The sequence below is a fragment of the Harmonia axyridis genome, chromosome 6, assembly GCF_914767665.1.
Source record: "Harmonia axyridis chromosome 6, icHarAxyr1.1, whole genome shotgun sequence".
NCBI lineage: Eukaryota > Metazoa > Arthropoda > Insecta > Coleoptera > Coccinellidae > Harmonia > Harmonia axyridis.
Genome location: NC_059506.1, coordinates 16,258,220 through 16,277,109, shown reverse-complemented (window position 1 = coordinate 16,277,109; position 18,890 = coordinate 16,258,220). Strand labels below are relative to the sequence as shown.

At 36.1% G+C, this 18,890-nt stretch overlaps 2 protein-coding genes across 3 annotated transcripts in view; one reads left to right on the top strand and one right to left on the bottom strand.

Moving 5' to 3' along the window:
- The window catches only part of LOC123682297 (TBC1 domain family member 16), a 62,918-nt gene that overhangs the window by 16,166 nt on the left and 27,862 nt on the right, over window positions 1-18,890 (bottom strand). The window lies entirely within an intron of this gene.
- Window positions 8,944-11,054, top strand: LOC123682298 (larval/pupal cuticle protein H1C-like). Its single transcript, XM_045620850.1, has 2 exons — window positions 8,944-9,080; window positions 10,452-11,054. Exons 1-2 carry the CDS (start codon window positions 8,976-8,978, stop codon window positions 10,989-10,991), a joined length of 645 nt encoding a protein of 214 aa, XP_045476806.1. The 5' UTR covers window positions 8,944-8,975; the 3' UTR covers window positions 10,992-11,054.

Sequence of the window (18,890 nt, the reverse complement as noted above, 5' to 3'; positions counted from 1 at the left end):
AGAACCACATCAAGAGAATTCAATCAAAGGAAGATAAATATCTAAGATGGCAATAGATGCCCCTTGGTTTGTTAGAAACATCCAAATCCACAGAGACCTAAAATGGGACAGAATAACTGACTTCATGAAGAAAAAAGCCGAAAGAATATTCGAAAAATTGATAGAACATCCCAACGAAGAATTGAGAAGATTAATTGATTACGATCCTGCCGAAGATGCAAGAAGAATGAATACATACCGCAAAAGACCCAGGGATCAATTGCGAAACGATGACCTAAATATATAGGAAACTCAAGAAAATACATCAAATTGAAGAAACAATCCGAATAAAAAGGACTCCCGAATAACCCAGCACAATGGTGTGCGAGTAGAAATTCATCCGACCAAGAGATAAATGGTTTATAGGCTTTATGCCCGAAACCTAAGAAGCAGCAGGTTAGGTTTAGTGAGTATTCTCGCTCTTGATGAGCCAGGACCCTCACAATTGTTCTTTTGAATAAGGTTTGTCTGTAAATGGATTCCGCCTGCAACAAAAAAAAAAAAAAAACAAATGTTTTTGTTGCGAAAAAAACTCGAAAATTTCAGCGCTTAAACGTAATTTGCTTCGCATTAATGGTGGAACACCGTGTAATTTCACTCAATAAATCGAAAAATACTTTGTAATGAATAGTTGTTCTACAGAGACCTCAGATGCCAAAAAAAAATTTTCTGGTAAATAACAACAATTGTCAATTGTCAATTCAATAGCAGTCAATGAAGGTAAAATTAGACAATCAGAGCGGCTGAATTCAATTTTACCGGTAAGCCGAAATGTATGGCGGCGGCCCTGCAGAGAAAGGTCAAGATGGAAGAAGATACAAGGATGTAATTTACGTGGGGTTTCGAGTTAATGGCAAGAAGAGCATTCATATTTGAAAAATTTGTAAATGTTTTAAAAAAAAAATCTATTTTATTTGAATTAGACGAATTTGAATGCATTATTTTTCTCAGTTGTAGTTTTAGATATTCAAAGTGATATTGGAGTTATATGTCAAGGTCAAGTAGATTTTTTTAATAGGAAACATTTTCTTTGATGAATATAAATTTTTTTGGAAAATTAAACTTTCTATAAAATGAATTTCTCTGGAGATATGAATTATTTGATGTTTATAGGATGATCATGATAAAGTTCCAACTTCAAAGTTATTTCTCATAGAATCATTTGTTTTTGTATTTCTTATACAAAAAAATTCACTTGACCTTGAAATCAAAATCAAAGGTCACATTGAATTTCTGCATTCGATATCCCCCTGAAGACTAAGAAACTTTCAATTGAAACATATTTTGATCCATGATCCAGGCTCTCGCTCTTCCCAAGGAGTTATTTTGATGGATTTTTCAAAATGGATCATTCTTTATAGGTACATCATATATGGAAAGGGAAGAATAGACCTTCCAAACAGGTATTTATTATTATAAGCTCTATCATTTCCTCAAGGAAGAACGTAAACTAACACTTCATCTCATGGATTCATATTATGTCAAAAATCGGGAAGTATTTACTCCAGATTGGTTTTCAGAACGGTTGAAAAATTTCGGTATTGAAATTAGGACAATTTTCAGGAAAATGATAGGGTTCTACCTTCGAGGTTTGAGCTCGAAATAAAAAAATTTTTATATGCTACCTACACCTTTCTTTCCTTTTATTATTGCGTGTTATGCCATTTCTACAATGTAACACGCATCGTTATATATTATTACTCGATGCGATATTCAAAGACCAAGTTTCGTAATCCATTGATGACTTCTTCGTTTTAAGGTCAATCACTTCTGTTCAGGGTAGACGACTGGGTGCCGCCCAAAAGGTCTCCGAATCAATTTAGGTTTTTGATCTCGATTGTTCGTTTTTAAGGTGAAGCTGCTGTTCGATATATTCGCAATAACCGGCTGGCAAATGTGATGTTTCGAAAAAGATTGCATGCTCATGTAATGAAACTGATTGGAATCAATTTCGGTTGATAATTTTCCTAATTATTTTGAGATGAAAGTGAATGATATTATATAGTAGAAAAAAAATTGGAAAATGGGAATGTAGGTAACCACTTCGGTACAAGTTGTTTCATATTCCAATGGCAGTAAATATTTCTGCCGGCATTTCTAACTGGCTTTCATTCTGCTCAAATGATTGTAATTTCTAATTTTGAGCATAAAGTTGTCTCAAAAAATTGGGTTCTGCTTGAAATCTATTCTGTATACGTGCGCACGATATTTCTCGAACAGAATGTGCCAGAGACTAAAATTTTTAGGGTGAGTTCAGTTCAGTGTTTGAATATCTCGATTGAGGTTGTTAATAAATGAAATATGTTTGATGAGTCTGATGTTATAACTATATAAAATTTAGTTTGAAAAATTTCCCATCCGATGGGGCTAAAATCAGTTGAATATTTCAATTTGTGTTGGATTACGAAAACATTGTAGTTCTGAAAATAATTTATCTATTGAAAGAATTTCAATAGCCGAGTGCTAAATAAAGTTTATTATTACTATTATTATTATATAATTGATTATTACAACGGATTAAAATAAAATCACCAAACCAAAACAATTTTGGAATAATGAACTGAAAACGGCAGATTTAAGTTTAGTATGTATAATGATAATGACACATCGGCAACTATGTCCAGATTTGTCAACGCGTCTAGAGGTACAAAAAGTTTTTGGTCGCTACAAAATCTCATTAGATGTGCGTTATTTCATGATTAATGTAAATAAAATAGAAAAGACACATTTGCTGGGGAAATATGATATGTTGATATTGTTGTTCATTTATTTATTTACATATATGTACACATGACAGAAATATCCAAATTATGTGTACAATCTTTCACAGAGGATACCCTACACAAATTGAAGTCGCCAAGGGATTAGTTGAAGTCGAAAATATTGAGATTTTTAGTGAAAATTATGGACTGACACTTGGTAAAATTAAGATGAAGCTTGTTCAGTTTACAGTATTCAACAAAGGAATTCAAGTCCCTCTGGAACAGTAAGCAGTCTGATAAACATCTAACGGAAGAGAAGAACTTAATGTCATCTGCGTATAAGAGGAACATAATAAACCCAAATATAAACACTAGATCAATATATAAGGAAAAGGAGGGGACCCAGATGGGATCCCTGAGGGACACCCGAAGTGGTCACAATTGCTCGTGATAAAAAACCCGAAATAGATACGACCTGTACTCTATGTGACAAGTAAGAATCAAACCATGATAAAAGATCACCATTGATACCAATGAGTGAAAGCTTGAACATAAGAATATTGTGACAAAGCTTGTCAAATCCCTTGCTTGAATCTACATAAACAGAATAAACTTGAAACCTTCTATCTAGGGCTTTTAATATGTACTCAGAGTAAGTTATTAAATTGGATTTTACTGATCTCCTGGCAAAGATGCTGAATATTGAGCGAGTTCTTCACGAACCAAAAAACATGCTTGTATATCAAAGCCTTGAATACTTTACTAAATATATTCAATTTAGATATGGGTCTATAATTTCGAACAGAGTTACGGTCACCATCCTTATAGACTGGAATCAACAATGATGATTTCCATCTGTGGCGGCTTCTCATAAAGCTCCACATAGCAACAATAAACACAGCACTCGGTGGCCTAGAGGTTAAGAGTGTAGACTCACTCACCGAGATGCGACAAGGTGCCGGGTTCGAGTCCCGGTGGCTCCCGATAATAATAAATTCCCCAAGCGTCTGTGACACGGCACACACAAATATACCAAAAGTCACACTGATGAGTCCGGTGTGTGTGCCAGGGACGAAACGCATAAGTAGACATATGTGAAATCCTATACACATCTTTTGGGAAATATCCCAGTGTCCATTGATCTTCGAAAAATCAAGTAGAGGGGGATTATGCTCGTATGATTTTATTTTGTTCGCTTTCAATTCCTGTCATATTCAACAGTTTTCATTCTAGTCATGCTTATACACCTTCTATTCTAGTCATATTTATATACCTTCTATTCTAGTCATATTATCAATACACTCTATATTCCAGTCATGTTTGTCTTATACACTGTGTTTGTGAATTTCTTTACCAATGAGTCCATATACAGAGTGGGCCATTGAAAACGAAACAGCGGCTCTGTAGGTCGGCAGAACCGAGTTATATAAAAACGCTCGGACACGTCAACAACATTTTCGAAGGGGACATCGTTCGCGATGAAATTCACCCGAAATACATTCCATCCCTCGGAGCTGTGTCCACCACCCCTAAATTTTTAAATGGCACCATATGGCAAGTGATACCTCATTTGAAAGGTAGTTTCCTTCTCAATATCAAACAACAAAAATAAATTAATTTTATCGATTCATTTTCGAGATATAGGAACTTGAAGTTGGGGAATAACTTTTTATTCACTCAATCAATAAAAATAAGATCTAACATTCCAACTGTTTAAAGATTATCATTGTCAATGAATTAAATGTTCAAACTGTCTACCACCCATTTCCATACAATAGTACAAGTTCTGTTCAAAATGAGACCTCACATTTTGTAGCATTTCCGGCGTTATTCGACGGCATTCTTCAATAATTCTACGTCGTAAATCTTCCAGAGATTCTGGTTCGGTTGCATAGATTTTATTTTTCAAGTGACCCCACAGGAAAAAGTCGAGTGGGGTTAAATCTGGAGATCTGGCTGGCCACTCTATAGCGCCTCTTCTTCCAATCCAACTCCCAGGAAACATTCTATCTAAAAACGCCCTAACAGGCTGTGCATAATGTGGAGGTGCCCCGTCTTGTTGAAATATCAAGTGGTCTTCATGGTAACGATCGTCATTTTCAATGATGTCTACTAAATGTGGATAAACAAATTCATTCAATAATTCCAAATAAGTTTCTCCTGTCAGATTACCGTCGAGAAATACTGGTCCAATTTACGGTCCCCAAAAATACCGGCCCAGACATTGAGTTTTTGTGGAGTTTGAGTATGGACTTCGTGGAAAACATGTGTATTAGCATCTGACCAATAACGACAATTATGACGATTCACAGTCGAATTCAAAAAGAATGTAGACTCATCAGAAAAGCAGATGTTGAAAAGGAAATTCTCATCAGCATCTATTTTCGTAGTCATAATTTCACAAAATTCCTGTCGCCTATCAAAATCATCTTCATTCAATTGGTGTACCAAATGTATTTTGTAGGGATAGAATTTATGATGTTTCAGGATTCGGCGGATACTGGTTCTACTGATATTGGTAACACTAGCCAATTTCCTTGTGCTCAATGTTGGGTCTGCATGAACTTGTCCTAAAAGTGCAACTTCAACAGGTTCATTTCTCACCGGAAATTCACGTTCTGGGTCTCGTTTCTTGTTGGCTACTGATCCAGTTTGACGAAATTTTTGCACTAATTCTAGAACGTATTTTCTAGCAATACGTTTGTTTATCTGGATGCGTTTCATTGAACAAATTAGCTGTGCGGTTACCGCACTCATCATTCTTAAAAAAAATTGTAATTATTTCAACTCTTTCCGCGATCGTATACACCATTTTTGAGGAAAGAATTCAGCAGCTTTAATCAAGTAATTCACTCCAATGTCGGTCAATCAACGATATGTTCAACACTGACGTCCACACTTGCGATTTTGCGAAAAAAATTATCTCACATGTTTTTGTTGTACATGCATTTGAGTCGAATTCGAGAGAACATCTTTTTATCGATTCTCACGAAACCTTAACATTTTTTCGATCAAGTAATCGGGGATGAAATAAAAATTTTTGTTGGTAAACAGTTAGATCATTTAATTCCTTGACAATGATAATTATCTTTAAACCGTTGCAATGTTAGATCTTATTTTTATTGATTGAGTGAATAAAAAGTTATTTCCCAACTTCAAATTCCTATATCTCGAAAACGAATCGATAGAATTGATTTATTTTTGTTGTTTGATATTAAGAAGGAAACTACCTTTCAAATGAGGTATCACTTGCCATATGGTGCCATTTAAAAATTTAGGGGTGGCGGTCACAGCTCCGAGGGATGGAATGTATTTCGGGTAAATTTCATCGCGAACGATGTCCCCCTCGAAAATGTTGTTGACGTGTCCGAGCGTTTTTATATAACTCGGGTCTGCCGACTTACAGAGCCGCTGTTTCGTTTTCAATGGCCCTCTCTGTATAGTATTTTTAATTGAAATATTCATATGTCTTTACAAGGCCAATGACCGTAGTAATTGATGCCTTCAACAACAGAACAAACAAAAAATAGACTATACCTATAAGTAGGTATATGGTGTCCTGGCACTTCTTGAATAGTTTACAGTATATAAAGACCAGTCAGAAATGCTTTAATTTTTTTTACTACGACTTCAGCCTGTGAAAATATGTGGCTTCAAATGGTACTCCCACAATTCAGTTTTTTTTTGACAACTTCCGAACGAACCAAATGATTCTGGTAACTTTTTAAAGTTCAGTCAATGCAATTATCAGTAATGATTTGTTTTCAAAATCTTCCTCATAATTCTACAAAACTACAAGGGCAGGACTGACCTTAGCATTTAATGGTCAGAAACTTTTTTTGATGATATCGGCGAATAATTCATTTATTTTATCATCGGCTCTACAAAAAAGAAATACCAGTGCAACATCGAAAAAATGCAGCATTTTCGAGCTCCAAGCATTTTTATGATTAAATGTCAGAATATGTTTTCAGTTATAATATCACAATAGCAGAGACAAATTCGATCAAACTTCGATTCACGAGACGTAGTTGCGAAACAGCACTAGAGCGCAGCTCGAGTGGTGTTTCGCGAACTACGTCGAGTGAAGAGGATCGTATAATCGAAATATATTGTCTATGCTCGAGTTGGTATTCGTTACGATTATATCATAACGAATAATTTCAATAATTATAACTTAAGCACCGCATTTTAATAATTCAATGACATTTCACTGAGCATGACTTTTATTTTTCTGGTGAATATCTAATAAGATGCATAGGATCCCTGGGTGTGTACTAATTCGATTTTGTTTCAGACTTTTTGAGATATCGACTTGTTGCTTTGGTGTTCTGCTCCACCAGAGTTCTGTAAGGTGGCGCTCATAGAAATTTTCGAATTCCCGCTATCTGCCTGGCGCCGTTTAAAAATGAAATACTGATTTTAGACTTTACAAACTTTCACAATAAATTACAATTCACTTCCTATCGAATTTTAATTAAATGAATGAAATATAATGACAGAATATAGAAGATTGTTACGAGCATAGAATATAAAATATTATTGTTCAATACTCAAAGGTCACGAGAGCCGAGAATTGAGAGAAATGTCAAATATAAACGATGAAAGCGCCATCTGAAACAGACGCCATCCCTTGAAATAAAGTAGGTATAAATCTGAAAGATCTCCCGTTTTATCTGAAAATTTTACAGGTAATAAGTAGACACACCAGGTTTTCTATGCAGCTTAATTTCTAAGAATGTTACTATGGAAATGATCCCAATATGGCAGGAGGTGAAACACCAAAACGATTATACCACGTCGTCAAGGGAATATCCACTCATCAAAACGCAATAACCATACGAAATTTACGGATTCTATTGGTTCATCAAAACATGAGTAATAAAATCAGTTATAATATCACAAGAGCATGGACAATATGACAGGAGGCGAAACACCAAAACGATTATACCACGTCGTCACGTCTATGGGAAATTCACGGATTCTATTGGTTCATCTAAGCATGAGTTATACAGGGTGTCCCGTGAAAAATGCGACAAACGGACACCACGGATGAAGATCATCAAGGAGAACTCGTATCAAGAGGTTTCAATCGCCTTCGTTTGGGATATACAGGGTGATGTTCATATCATGAGTGAAATTTCACAGTTCAATAACTCTTTAAGTAATCTACCAAATATTCAAATTTCAAAGTTTTTTCACCCTATATACTAGCGCCTTCCTTCAATATTTCTGAAATCGAATAAATCAGATACGGTCTAGGAAAGTTTCACACTTTTTCTATGTTCGTGAATATTAGATCACCCTATACGTGAACATTATGATTTTTTTTCGTTTTCATAACAACAAAGAACTAATTCATAATAAAAATTCTAAATCTTTGTTTGGCACGGTCATACAGGGTGATCAATATAAGCATTCCCTAAAGCGTCAAATTTTTTTAGTTCAATAACTCTTCAATGAATCCACCGAATATTTTCAATTTTTGAAGTTTTTTCACCCTTTACGAATGCCTTGCTTCAATATTTCTGAAATCGAATAAATCAGTTCCGTATACTAGGAGTATAGGAAAATTTCCGACTTTTCCTATTTTCATAAATATTGGATTTTCGTTTTAGTAAACAAAAAATATTAATTCGTTATAAGAAAAGTTTTCTAGCCGTGTTATTTCTGGAGGAGGTGATTTTGTTATTTAACACTTTAAGACTTTGTTCTTTGGGTTCAGGAGAAATATAAAATATATGCCAATACTGTATAATCTATTCAAAACATAAAAGATAGAATTCGTGAATTCATCGTATGCACAAATGTGCGTATGGGTCATTCAAAATTTTATAAACATAACTATGTGTGCTGTGAATACCTAATAACCGTGGTCAATTGACTGATACCGTTTTCCATCATCAATAGCATTCCTCCCCCTTTACAATGAAATAAACATCCATTGATTTCGCTTGAAATATACTCGTTTTTTCTTATCAAAATGAAGCCTCTTATTGGAAAACTCTCTATTACCAAATGGAAATCTTTTGTCCGCATGGTCGTATCAAAATGAAAATATGGAATAATTATCAAAAATATCAGTGGTTATTTCATAAGTTCCATGTTAGTCAGGCACACCTTTGCGATCATAAACGCAAATTTATTATTCGCATGTTAATTCATAACAATATTACCATCAATGCTTCGACCCAGACCTTCACAACATATCGAAAGTGGACCACACCTGAGGCTATGTCATGTCAATTCGCATACAGTATAAAAATCGCCCAAAATTCGACAATAGTATCAGTTGATCAACAATCATCGACTAATAAACACAACCAAATGGCTTTCAAAGTAAGTTCAATCATCAAGTATACAAATAGATTATAATGTATCAAGTTTCAACCAACAATTCACACCTCAATTATTGAGAAATTGGTTCCCATTCATTCGAAATATTTGAGGCAAAAGAAATACTTATTTCAATTCTTCACTTTTCCAGAATTTCCGCTATTACAGTAAATGAAATTTTCGTAAAACTCATGTTATCGATGAACTTAGAATGCATACAAAACTTTTTTCCAAAAAGTAAAAATCTTGCGGTGATGAAGTATTCACAAAATTTTGCATGGTTATATTATATGTTTGACTTTTTTACAACTGGTTTCTAGATTTCAGTTCTACCGAATGATATTTCACAATTCTTGAGAAAGCAAAATTTCAAATAGCTCCAGAAAAAGAGTTTTTGTATACAAGACGGATGGTAAGACAGAAATTCGAATTATTCATCAGTGATTTGAACCTTATCGTCAAGAACATTCTCGGTTCGAAATTAAAAAATAATTAAAATTAGGGCTAAAGGTCTACTGTTAACTGCAACAAAATTTATACAATTATATGACCGAATGGAATTTCTTAATTTGACTTATTTATCAACGCTTTGACATTCGAATATTGAAAAAAAGTTCGTTCAAAATCCAGTAAAATTTTTCTCAATTAAAAAACATTCTAATGTGGAAATAAAACACGTGAAACCATTCAAACATCTTCATAATGTAGCATAATAATCATGAAGTATTCAAAAATATTTTATGATAATTCTTTTGTTAGGAATGTTCTTCTATATAACATGCATCTTATTACTGGATGAAATATTATTCTTGGATTAATTTTCCTCTGTGTGCATCGAGCATTCTATATGGAAGATTAGTAAATGTCCGGTTATAACCAGCAATACGGTAAAGTTCAAGGGATTTTCGCGCGCTTGTAGGTATTCCGATAGGAACTATTATCTCGGTATTGACAATGTATATCTTTATACTGTGACACAACCATAATATAACCTGTGATAATATTTAGTGATTTCTTTTGAATTAAAAATGGAAACTATTGAGAATATTAAACAAAGCGTTCAAATTGGACAAAAGCGCAATATATTTCAAACTTTTTTTAAATTTTCACTTTTCGCACGATCTGATGATTATGCATACAAAACGGCAAATTATGTTTTGAGAGATTATTTTAATAGGAAGCAGTAAATTCAATGTGCGGTGCAACAGAAATGAAATTTTTAACTCGAGTAATAAAATAATCTTGAATTTCATTCTTCGGTGCACACGGCAGTTAATGTTGATCAATATATTCTGGAGTAAAACAACAATGATTATAATAAGTCTTAAGAGGGGATGTCCAATGCAAGTCTAAATATAGCATTCAATTTTTCAGCTCGTAGTTCTCTGCGCCGCTTTGGCTTACGTTCAAGCCGGACTCATCCCCGCTGCCGCCCCATTGGCCTATTCTCCAGCAACCTCTGTGAGCCATGCTTACATCTCCCAACCCACACTGGCCGTAGCTCAAGCTGCACCCCTCGCCATCCATGCCCCAGCTGTCGGCACCAGCCAACAAAATGTTCTCAGATCTTACGGAGGAAATGCTGCCATCTCAACCTACAGCAAAGCTGTTGACAGTGCCTTCTCCAGCGTACGCAAATACGACACCAGAATCACAAATGACGCCCTTCCCGTCTACGCCCATGCCGCCCCTGTAGCCACCTACGCTCATGCCGCCCCTGTAGCCACCTACGCCCACGCCGCCCCTCTAGCCACTTATTCCCATGTTGCCCCAGTTGCTTCTTATGCCGCTTCCCCTGTTGCTACTACCTACGCTGCTGCTCCCGTCGTTGCCAAGACAGCTGTAGCTTACTCACCAGCTGTAGCTGTTTCCCACATGACCTTCTCCGGACTTGGTGTTAACTACGCTTGGTAGATGTTGCGAGTATGAGATTATTTATTGATTCTATTTATTAATTGAAATAAATTATTTTATCATTACTTCTTTCGTTCTTTGCAAACCTGCCTTTGATACAAATGGATCGAAATTATCACAACACACGTATAAGGGGACTGACATTTTGATTCAATTCTGTGTGTAAGGCTAAGCGCAAAATGACTCGCAGTTTCGTGAGGCGTCGCAGCGTGAGTCGCGGCGGAATTTTGAGGAGGTTAGCTGCGAACGCGGGAACCGCGCAAATACGATCGCAGTACTTGCTTTTGGTTGCTATAACGCAGTTGGTTACAAGCTCAAAATGGAAACAGCTACTGCTCTTTTGTTTGACTTCAATTCTGAATCTGATTCGGAAGATGAGTTTGTCTCCGAAATGTTATTTTTTACCTCCCAACTGACCAAAAGAAAGGCAGCGAGAAGTTTATACCTAAAAAGAAGAAAAAGTCACGGAGAATTTGCTTTAACCAAAGAATTTAACGACGGACAATTTAAAAATTATTTTCGGCTAAACCGTGACCAGTTCATCGAAGTGCATGAGATCATCAAGAAAGAAATTGACGCAGAAGGATGTAACGCTACAAGGCCCATCGGGACGGAAGAGAAACTAAGTGTATTTCTAAGGTAACTTTATTTTATTTTCATTAACTTAATTATTTCTCCGCAAAAGTAGTGATAAAATTCATCAGCTCGTTACCACTGCTACTTGTGGAGTAATCGTTTTTTTCCGGACGGATATCGGAGGGGCTTAATGGTGACTGTTCCGAATAGAAACTGGTTGCTGTTGATGCTCTGCTGTTGGATGGAGTGGCTGCAGGAAGAGAATGTAAAGTCTGGTAGTAGGGTTGCTGCTGATCAAGGCTGGGCTGCTGCTGGACAGCAGGACTAATTCCCAGTAACATGGCTTCTGCTTGTGAAACTTCGTTGAACAAACGATTTTTAATCATGTGTTGATAGGAGGATGGCATTCTTTTAGTAGATTGGTACATCGCCAAAAAAAAGTTAAATAGGGGATCATTATGTGTGAACAATTCTCGAAGTACACAGAAAGCTTTTGAGATTCGGGAAAACTTCAAAAATTATTTTAACTCCGCAGGAGCGATACCTTGGCAGAGGGAAAGTGTTGCAAGAGGGAAATATTGAGATATGTACAGTTGATGGTAATTTTTTGGACATTTTTTGCAGAAAATTCTCTGTAGCTTTGTTAATAATTATTGCAAGATTACCCTATTTATAATAAATGAATAAACTTACCACTTTTCATTCCGATTTCTTTAGCGATTTCCACCCACGTTTCAGTTTTTAGTTTTGCCCTCATATAGTCTACATGGCTTCTATCGTACAAAACTTGCCGAATTCGCACGGCTTCAATTAATTTTTCTTCCATTTCTCACTTCTACTCACCGTGAATACATACAAGAAACTGCGGGATGGACACTGCGTTCCGCAGGATCACGTTAAGCAAAACCTGCGTCACGTCACACTGCTATTATGTATGCGCAGTGGTATTTATTTATTACATTCACAAAATCTCGCCGTGACTCACGCTGCGTCACCTCACGAAACTGCGAGTCATTTTGCGCCTGGCCTAATAGTTGGGACCAACGAGCGTTCAGAGACAACAAAATATAAAATAAATTGGTGCCGGAAATCCAACAACTGATTTGGAATGTTTTTAATTGCTGATACTGGTTAATTGATGTTAGTTCTGATAGGGTAAGAATGGGCAAAGTGACAAAGTTTAAATTTGGATGGCTCGTACAAAGTGAAAATCTTTTTTCATTCATATATCATATATACTATTGGCCTTCAAAACCTGAAATATTCGCTCTCTCAACTAAACGCATTTGCTCTTGAAATCACAATATTTTTCATTTTCTTCATCTGGGTGTATGAAAAAAGTGTAAATGACCATGTTTTTCTTTCAAAACACCCTGTTTTTCATTGAAATTTTAGATTGTATGGAATAAATTAACCCAATTTTCTTCGAGCTTTCATATGCTCAAATCTCACCGTTCTTTAGATATTTAGATTTTTCATGAATTGAAGGGTCTCTAAGAAAACCTAACAACTTTGAACTAATTAATTTGAATGAGATTTTGAAAGTCAACGGAGTTATTTCCGTTCTTCTGGTATTCACTTTCAAGTCATCAGAACTTATGTTCTGATGACTTTTTGAAAATCATTGTGAATTCTATTGGAAGTTCAAAATGAGACGATTCATTAAGTAATATCGGTCTTATTCCAAATGGAATACAATGTGTTTCATGTTTTTATGAGGTAGCAAATTCTATTATCTCCGAAAAATTCTCTACCATATGAGAAAATGAAATATCAATCAATAAGTTCATTAAGACAATTGTCAATACACATACAATTCGTTACAGAGGATTCCTAATGAATCCTGTGAGTAACATAAAAATAAAAAAATTTCCTCAATTACTCCCCGCAAAAATTAAAGTACTTATAACCTATAACTATTCTATAATTTTCAACATTCACTAACTTAACCTTAACTCTAATATACACATTATGTGTAATCTCATTCCCCACAACTGTCGCAGCAGAGATCTCGCACCAGAGATGTTTGTTACCTTCCGTATTCATTTTTTCGTTCACATATAAGGTGTGCCATTTGATTTATGCCCAATATTAACGTTTGATTAAATCATCAATTGATTGTCTCATTTTGAATACCTAGTATAATTCTCAATTTATATCTAAAATTCAGTAGTTACTTCCGTTCTCCGTATTCACTTTCAAAATCTCTCAAATAAATTCATTCATTTTGAAGTAATTAGGTTTTTCCAAAGTCTTCAATTCAGGAAAAGAAATGTGAATCTCAAAACGTTAAGTTTTAAGCAATATTTCCAAAGAATTTGAGAATGCAGCTCTAATGGAGCATAATGTTACTGTGTCGAAAAAAATTAGAAAATTTCAGCGCTTAACCGTACATGGGCTTCGGGTCAATGGTGGAACACCCTGTAAATGTAACTCATTAATTCTAAAAATATTTAGTGACAAATGGTTTTTCTACAGAACCCTCAGCTGGAAAATAACAAAACATATCAGTTTGATAGCAGTCAATGAAGATATAATTAGACAATTAAGAAGGCGAAATTTTATTTTGCCGGGGCGCCAAAATGTCTGGCGGTGGCCCTGCAGACAGCAAAATCTACCATCGATTTATCAAATCAAATGAATATTCGATTATGTGTGTGAAAACCTCTTGATATACAGTTGTCGCCAAATAAGATGGCAAATCTAAGGCGCAGAGAGAGATAATGCTATCTCCTTCACACTATTACGGCATTGGTTCTGGGGTCTTGCCGATTTCGAGACTGCTTAACTCAGTGGCGTGGTAAATAAATTGAATCGGCAATGAATTATTCGAGATAACGAGAAAAATATCAGAGGATAATATTTGACATTGAGAGTAGAACCATTTATTATGAGAAAAGATAGAAAAAGTTTACATTTACGAAGTACCGATTCACTATATCGATAATCGATGAATGATGCAATTTGAAATTCGTTATGCTTTGTATGTACGCTACTGAATGGAACGCTTCGGTATATTAGCTACTCATAGTCAGTCTTAGCCCCGGTGCACACATCCGACATTTGCAGTTGCGACACCGTTGCGGTGTCGTACGCTAGTGTGCATGCTCCCATTTGATTCTTTGTACCACAGCCCGCATGATGGCAGCTACGACGTCGCAACGGCACGGCGGGTAGTGTGCATGCCCCCATTTGATTCTTTGTACCACAGACCGCAAGTACGACACAGCAACGGTGTCGTGACTGCAAAAGTCGTATGTGTGCACCGGGGCTTAAGCCCCGGTGCACACATCCGACATTTGCAGTTGCGACACCGTTGCGGTGTCGTACGCTAGTGTGCATGCTCCCATTTGATTTTTTGTACCACAGCCCGCATGATGGCAGTTACGACGTCGCAACGGCACGGCGGGTAGTGTGCATGCTCCCATTTGATTCTGTGTACCACAGGTCGCAAGTACGACACAGCAACGGTGTCGTGACTGCAAAAGTCGGATGTGTGCACCGGGGCTTAGTTTTGTGCGCAACCAAGTTCTTGCCAACTTATTTGGCGGCGAATGTACCTACGTACGTTGAGCAAATTATGTTCTCTGATGTAGCCAAAACCCCAAAAATATCCGGCTCCCCCTTGGCCACCCCTGATTTTGAAAGCTGGCTAGTTGGCCATAGGGGTAAGTTAGCCAACCGGGTTTATTTTTTATCCATATCGTCAGATAGCGCTAGTAGTCATAAGGAATGTGTTAAACATCTTTCCGAAACATCTGCATTACACGTTACGTTAGTCTCGTTCCAGTACCTACAGAGATAGTAATAATAATAATAAAGTCCTTTATTTATAGAAATTATGATACAAAAAATGCGAGTGTTCGTGGTAAAATAATTATTTTGTAGTTTTACTGTGTTTTTGTGAACTCAAGGTGAGTTTGTTTCTTATGTTTTATATTTATATTGATTGGAGGGTTTTTCGTCTACATTTTACATCTTGATTGAAAGATATATTCCATCTGAATGAAAAAGTAGAAAGCCCTTTAGGCAGTGATGTCAACTGGGGCAAGTTGGCCAAAGAAAACAGGGTCAAGTTGGTCATATGGCGAATTTGCCCCGAAACGTAAGATTCATTTAATTTATTATTTTTCAGGAAATAGAAGCATGCGTACCTATAAAAAGAAAACAGAAAGAGGCAAAACACCGAAGGAGGTCATGCTCGAAGCGGTGTCTGCGGTTGCAAAGGGAAAACAATCAGTTAGGAAAACAGCTCTCGATTTCAACATTCCTAGAAAAACCCTTTCGAGAAATGTTAACAAATTAATAGAGAACGGTGGCAGTGAAGGCAACATACCGGAAGAAGAAATTGAAGTTGGATATGCGAAATATTGGCAGGTATATCGAGATGGAAATTTTTTTTAATCAATATTATTATCAAGTGCTCATCATGAAAGTATTAGTACATACTAAACTTTCCGTTACAGGTATTTCCTCGGCAACAAGAAGAGCATTTGGGTAACTACCTGAAGAAAGCAGCAGACATATATTACGGTTTATCACCGAGAGAAGTCAGAAAATTGGCTTTCCAGTACGCAGTTGCTATAAATGCTAGAATGCCAAAAAGTTGGTTGGAAAAAGAAATGGCCGGGGAAGATTGGTTAACAGCATTTATAAAAAGGAATTCTTCTCTATCTATAAGGACACCGGAGGCCACCAGTCAAGCCAGAGCATCCAGTTTCAATCCGACAAACGTCTCAAAATTTTTCGATAATTTGGAAAAAGTATTGAGAAAATACCAGTTTCTCCCGTCTGATATATACAATATGGATGAAACTGGAATAACTACAGTGCAAAAACCCAACAAGGTAATAGCTCGTCGAGGATTTAAACAGATTGGAAGAATTACATAAGCTGAAAGGGATCTCTGGTGACGATGGCTCTTGCTGTTTCTGCTGCAGGAAACAGCATTCCTCCTTTTTTTGTCTTTCCGCGGGTCAACTTTCGAGATTATTTTCTACAAAATGCTTCAACAGGTAGCGATGGAGACAGCAATCAATCTTGGTGGATGATTGAGGCAAATTTCATAAAGTTTGCAAAACATTTCATTAAATATTCTCGAGCATTTCAAGATAAACCTGTACTTCTGCTCTTAGACAATCATGATTCACATCACTCGATCGAAGCTCTAGATTTGTTTAAAAAAGATGGAGTGATAGTTCTGTCATTTCCTCCTCACTGCAGCCACAAGTTGCAGCCACTGGACCGAAGCGTTTATGGGCCCTTCCAAACATACATAAATACAGCTGCAGATGCTTGGATAACAAATAATCCTGGAAAAACAATGAATATCTATAATATTCCACAGTTAGCCAAAGAAGCTTTGCCATTAGCCTGTACTCCAAAAAACATTCAATCCGGTTTTCAAGTAACTGGCATATCTCCGTTGAATCGGAATATTTTTACTGAGGATGATTTTTTACCAAGTTATTCAACCGATAGACCTCTGGAATCCACAAATATTAATCAAGTAGATAATGATTCAAATTTGGTCGATGATACATTTGAGAATAATATCACTGTAGCTGACCGAGTAGCTGCTGAGCATCATATTACTGCTTTATCGGATATTGCTACTGAATCGCTTCCTCCAGAAGAAATAAACATGAGCAACGGCAATAATAGGGTTCAGGTTAGGGCTTCCAGCTTTTCCATTTCTCAGAAGGATTTGCTGGAAGCTGGCCCCTCAGTATCTAATGCAGGTTCATTTACTCTTGAACAATTGCGACCATTACCGAAAGCTGAAGCACGAGTTCCCCAAAGCAACAAAAGAGGTAGAAAACGTAGAACCACAGCTATTTTGACGGATACACCAGTTAAAATGGAGCTTGAAAAAGAAAAAGAGCGATCTGAAAATAAAAAAACTGCCAATAAGAAAACGAAACCAAAAATAAATTCCAAAGTTAAAGGCGCTACAAGAAATTTGTTCAGTGGAGAAGGCAAAGAGAACTATTCTAGACAATCCAAGGTGCCTAAGCAATTATGCGATGATGAAGAAAACGATAGTTTTTGTCTTGTGTGCCTAGCATTATATACTAACAGTCGTAGAGGAAATAAATGGGTTCAATGCACTCGTTGCAAGAACTGGGCTCATGAACTTTGTACAGATGGAGACATTTTGTTTTATATTTGCGAGAATTATCAAGCAGATGATTAATTATAATTTCATATTATGAGAAGAATATTTATTTAGTTTTTCGAATTGTTATTGTTTTGACTTCATTTTTTGGTTTTTTAACTTTGCTATTTGTGAATGTTCTCCCTCAAATCTATTTTCTGTTTTTTTTCATCAAGAAAAATATTATTGAAGTTATTTATGAGATTTTATAATTATTTTGAAATGCCAAAGTTTAGGTTTAGCAATTTTATAATTGTCACTCAAATGTGTGTTAAAAGTACCTATATATTGTTCAGATAATTATTGATTTTTCATTTCTTCTTGCATCTTACATATGGAGCAAATTACCCCATACCTAAGGCCAACTTACCCCGAACCCGGGGATAGTTGGCCCACTTGACATCAACACATATAACTGATTATTACACTGGAAATATTTGAATTACAAATTACTTTGAAGTGTTTTAGATAAGCCCAAACTTGAAGCATTTTAACTAAGTTTTGCTCACTAAGCAATTTCAATTTATTCATTTTAAAAAGGAAAAAGTTTAAAAAATGGGCCAACTAGCCCCGGTCTCCCCTATCATAAAACCATTTTAGGAGAAGTTTATTAATATTATACAAAAGAACGAGCAGAGGACTAATCCTATAGTTTCACCGGGAATGCACCACACCGATTTTCACGTCTTTTACTCAGGTTTTCAACATCCAAAAATAAATAATACAGTGGTCTGAGGCAGTCCGTACTTTCAAAGATTTGCCAGCTACCAACTACTTGATACAATAAATCTATAACTGGATTCACACATTTTGTTTCGTATGAGTTTTTATTACATTTACCCATGAAAGATAAATTTCAAATTAAGGATCTCTTAACCAATTGCCAGTTTTTGGTTTCTGGTCAGAAGCGCCCTATCATAATAGGGGGCCTGGGGCGGCTATTGGAGGAGGCATATTGTATTCACAAATTGTGTTCATATAAACTAATTAGGGTGTTCTTCTCAACTGCTTATTTCTACGGTTACGGGTGAAAATGATCGAGTCGCCGTAATTGGTCAACTAATGGCTGAACGGGAACAATGTGGAAGTGTTAGAAAATTGTCACAGGAAACTGAATATTCAAGGGCAAGCATCCACAGAATATTGAAGCTGAAGAAATTATTGCA

Bases quoted from the DNA above. Each gene is read 5' to 3' on its own strand.
- LOC123682298 (XM_045620850.1), top strand. From the start codon at position 8,976: ATGTCATGTCAATTCGCATACAGTATAAAAATCGCCCAAAATTCGACA. The intron at 9,081-10,451 runs GTAAGTTCAATC...TCAATTTTTCAG, and splicing joins ACAACCAAATGGCTTTCAAA to CTCGTAGTTCTCTGCGCCGC.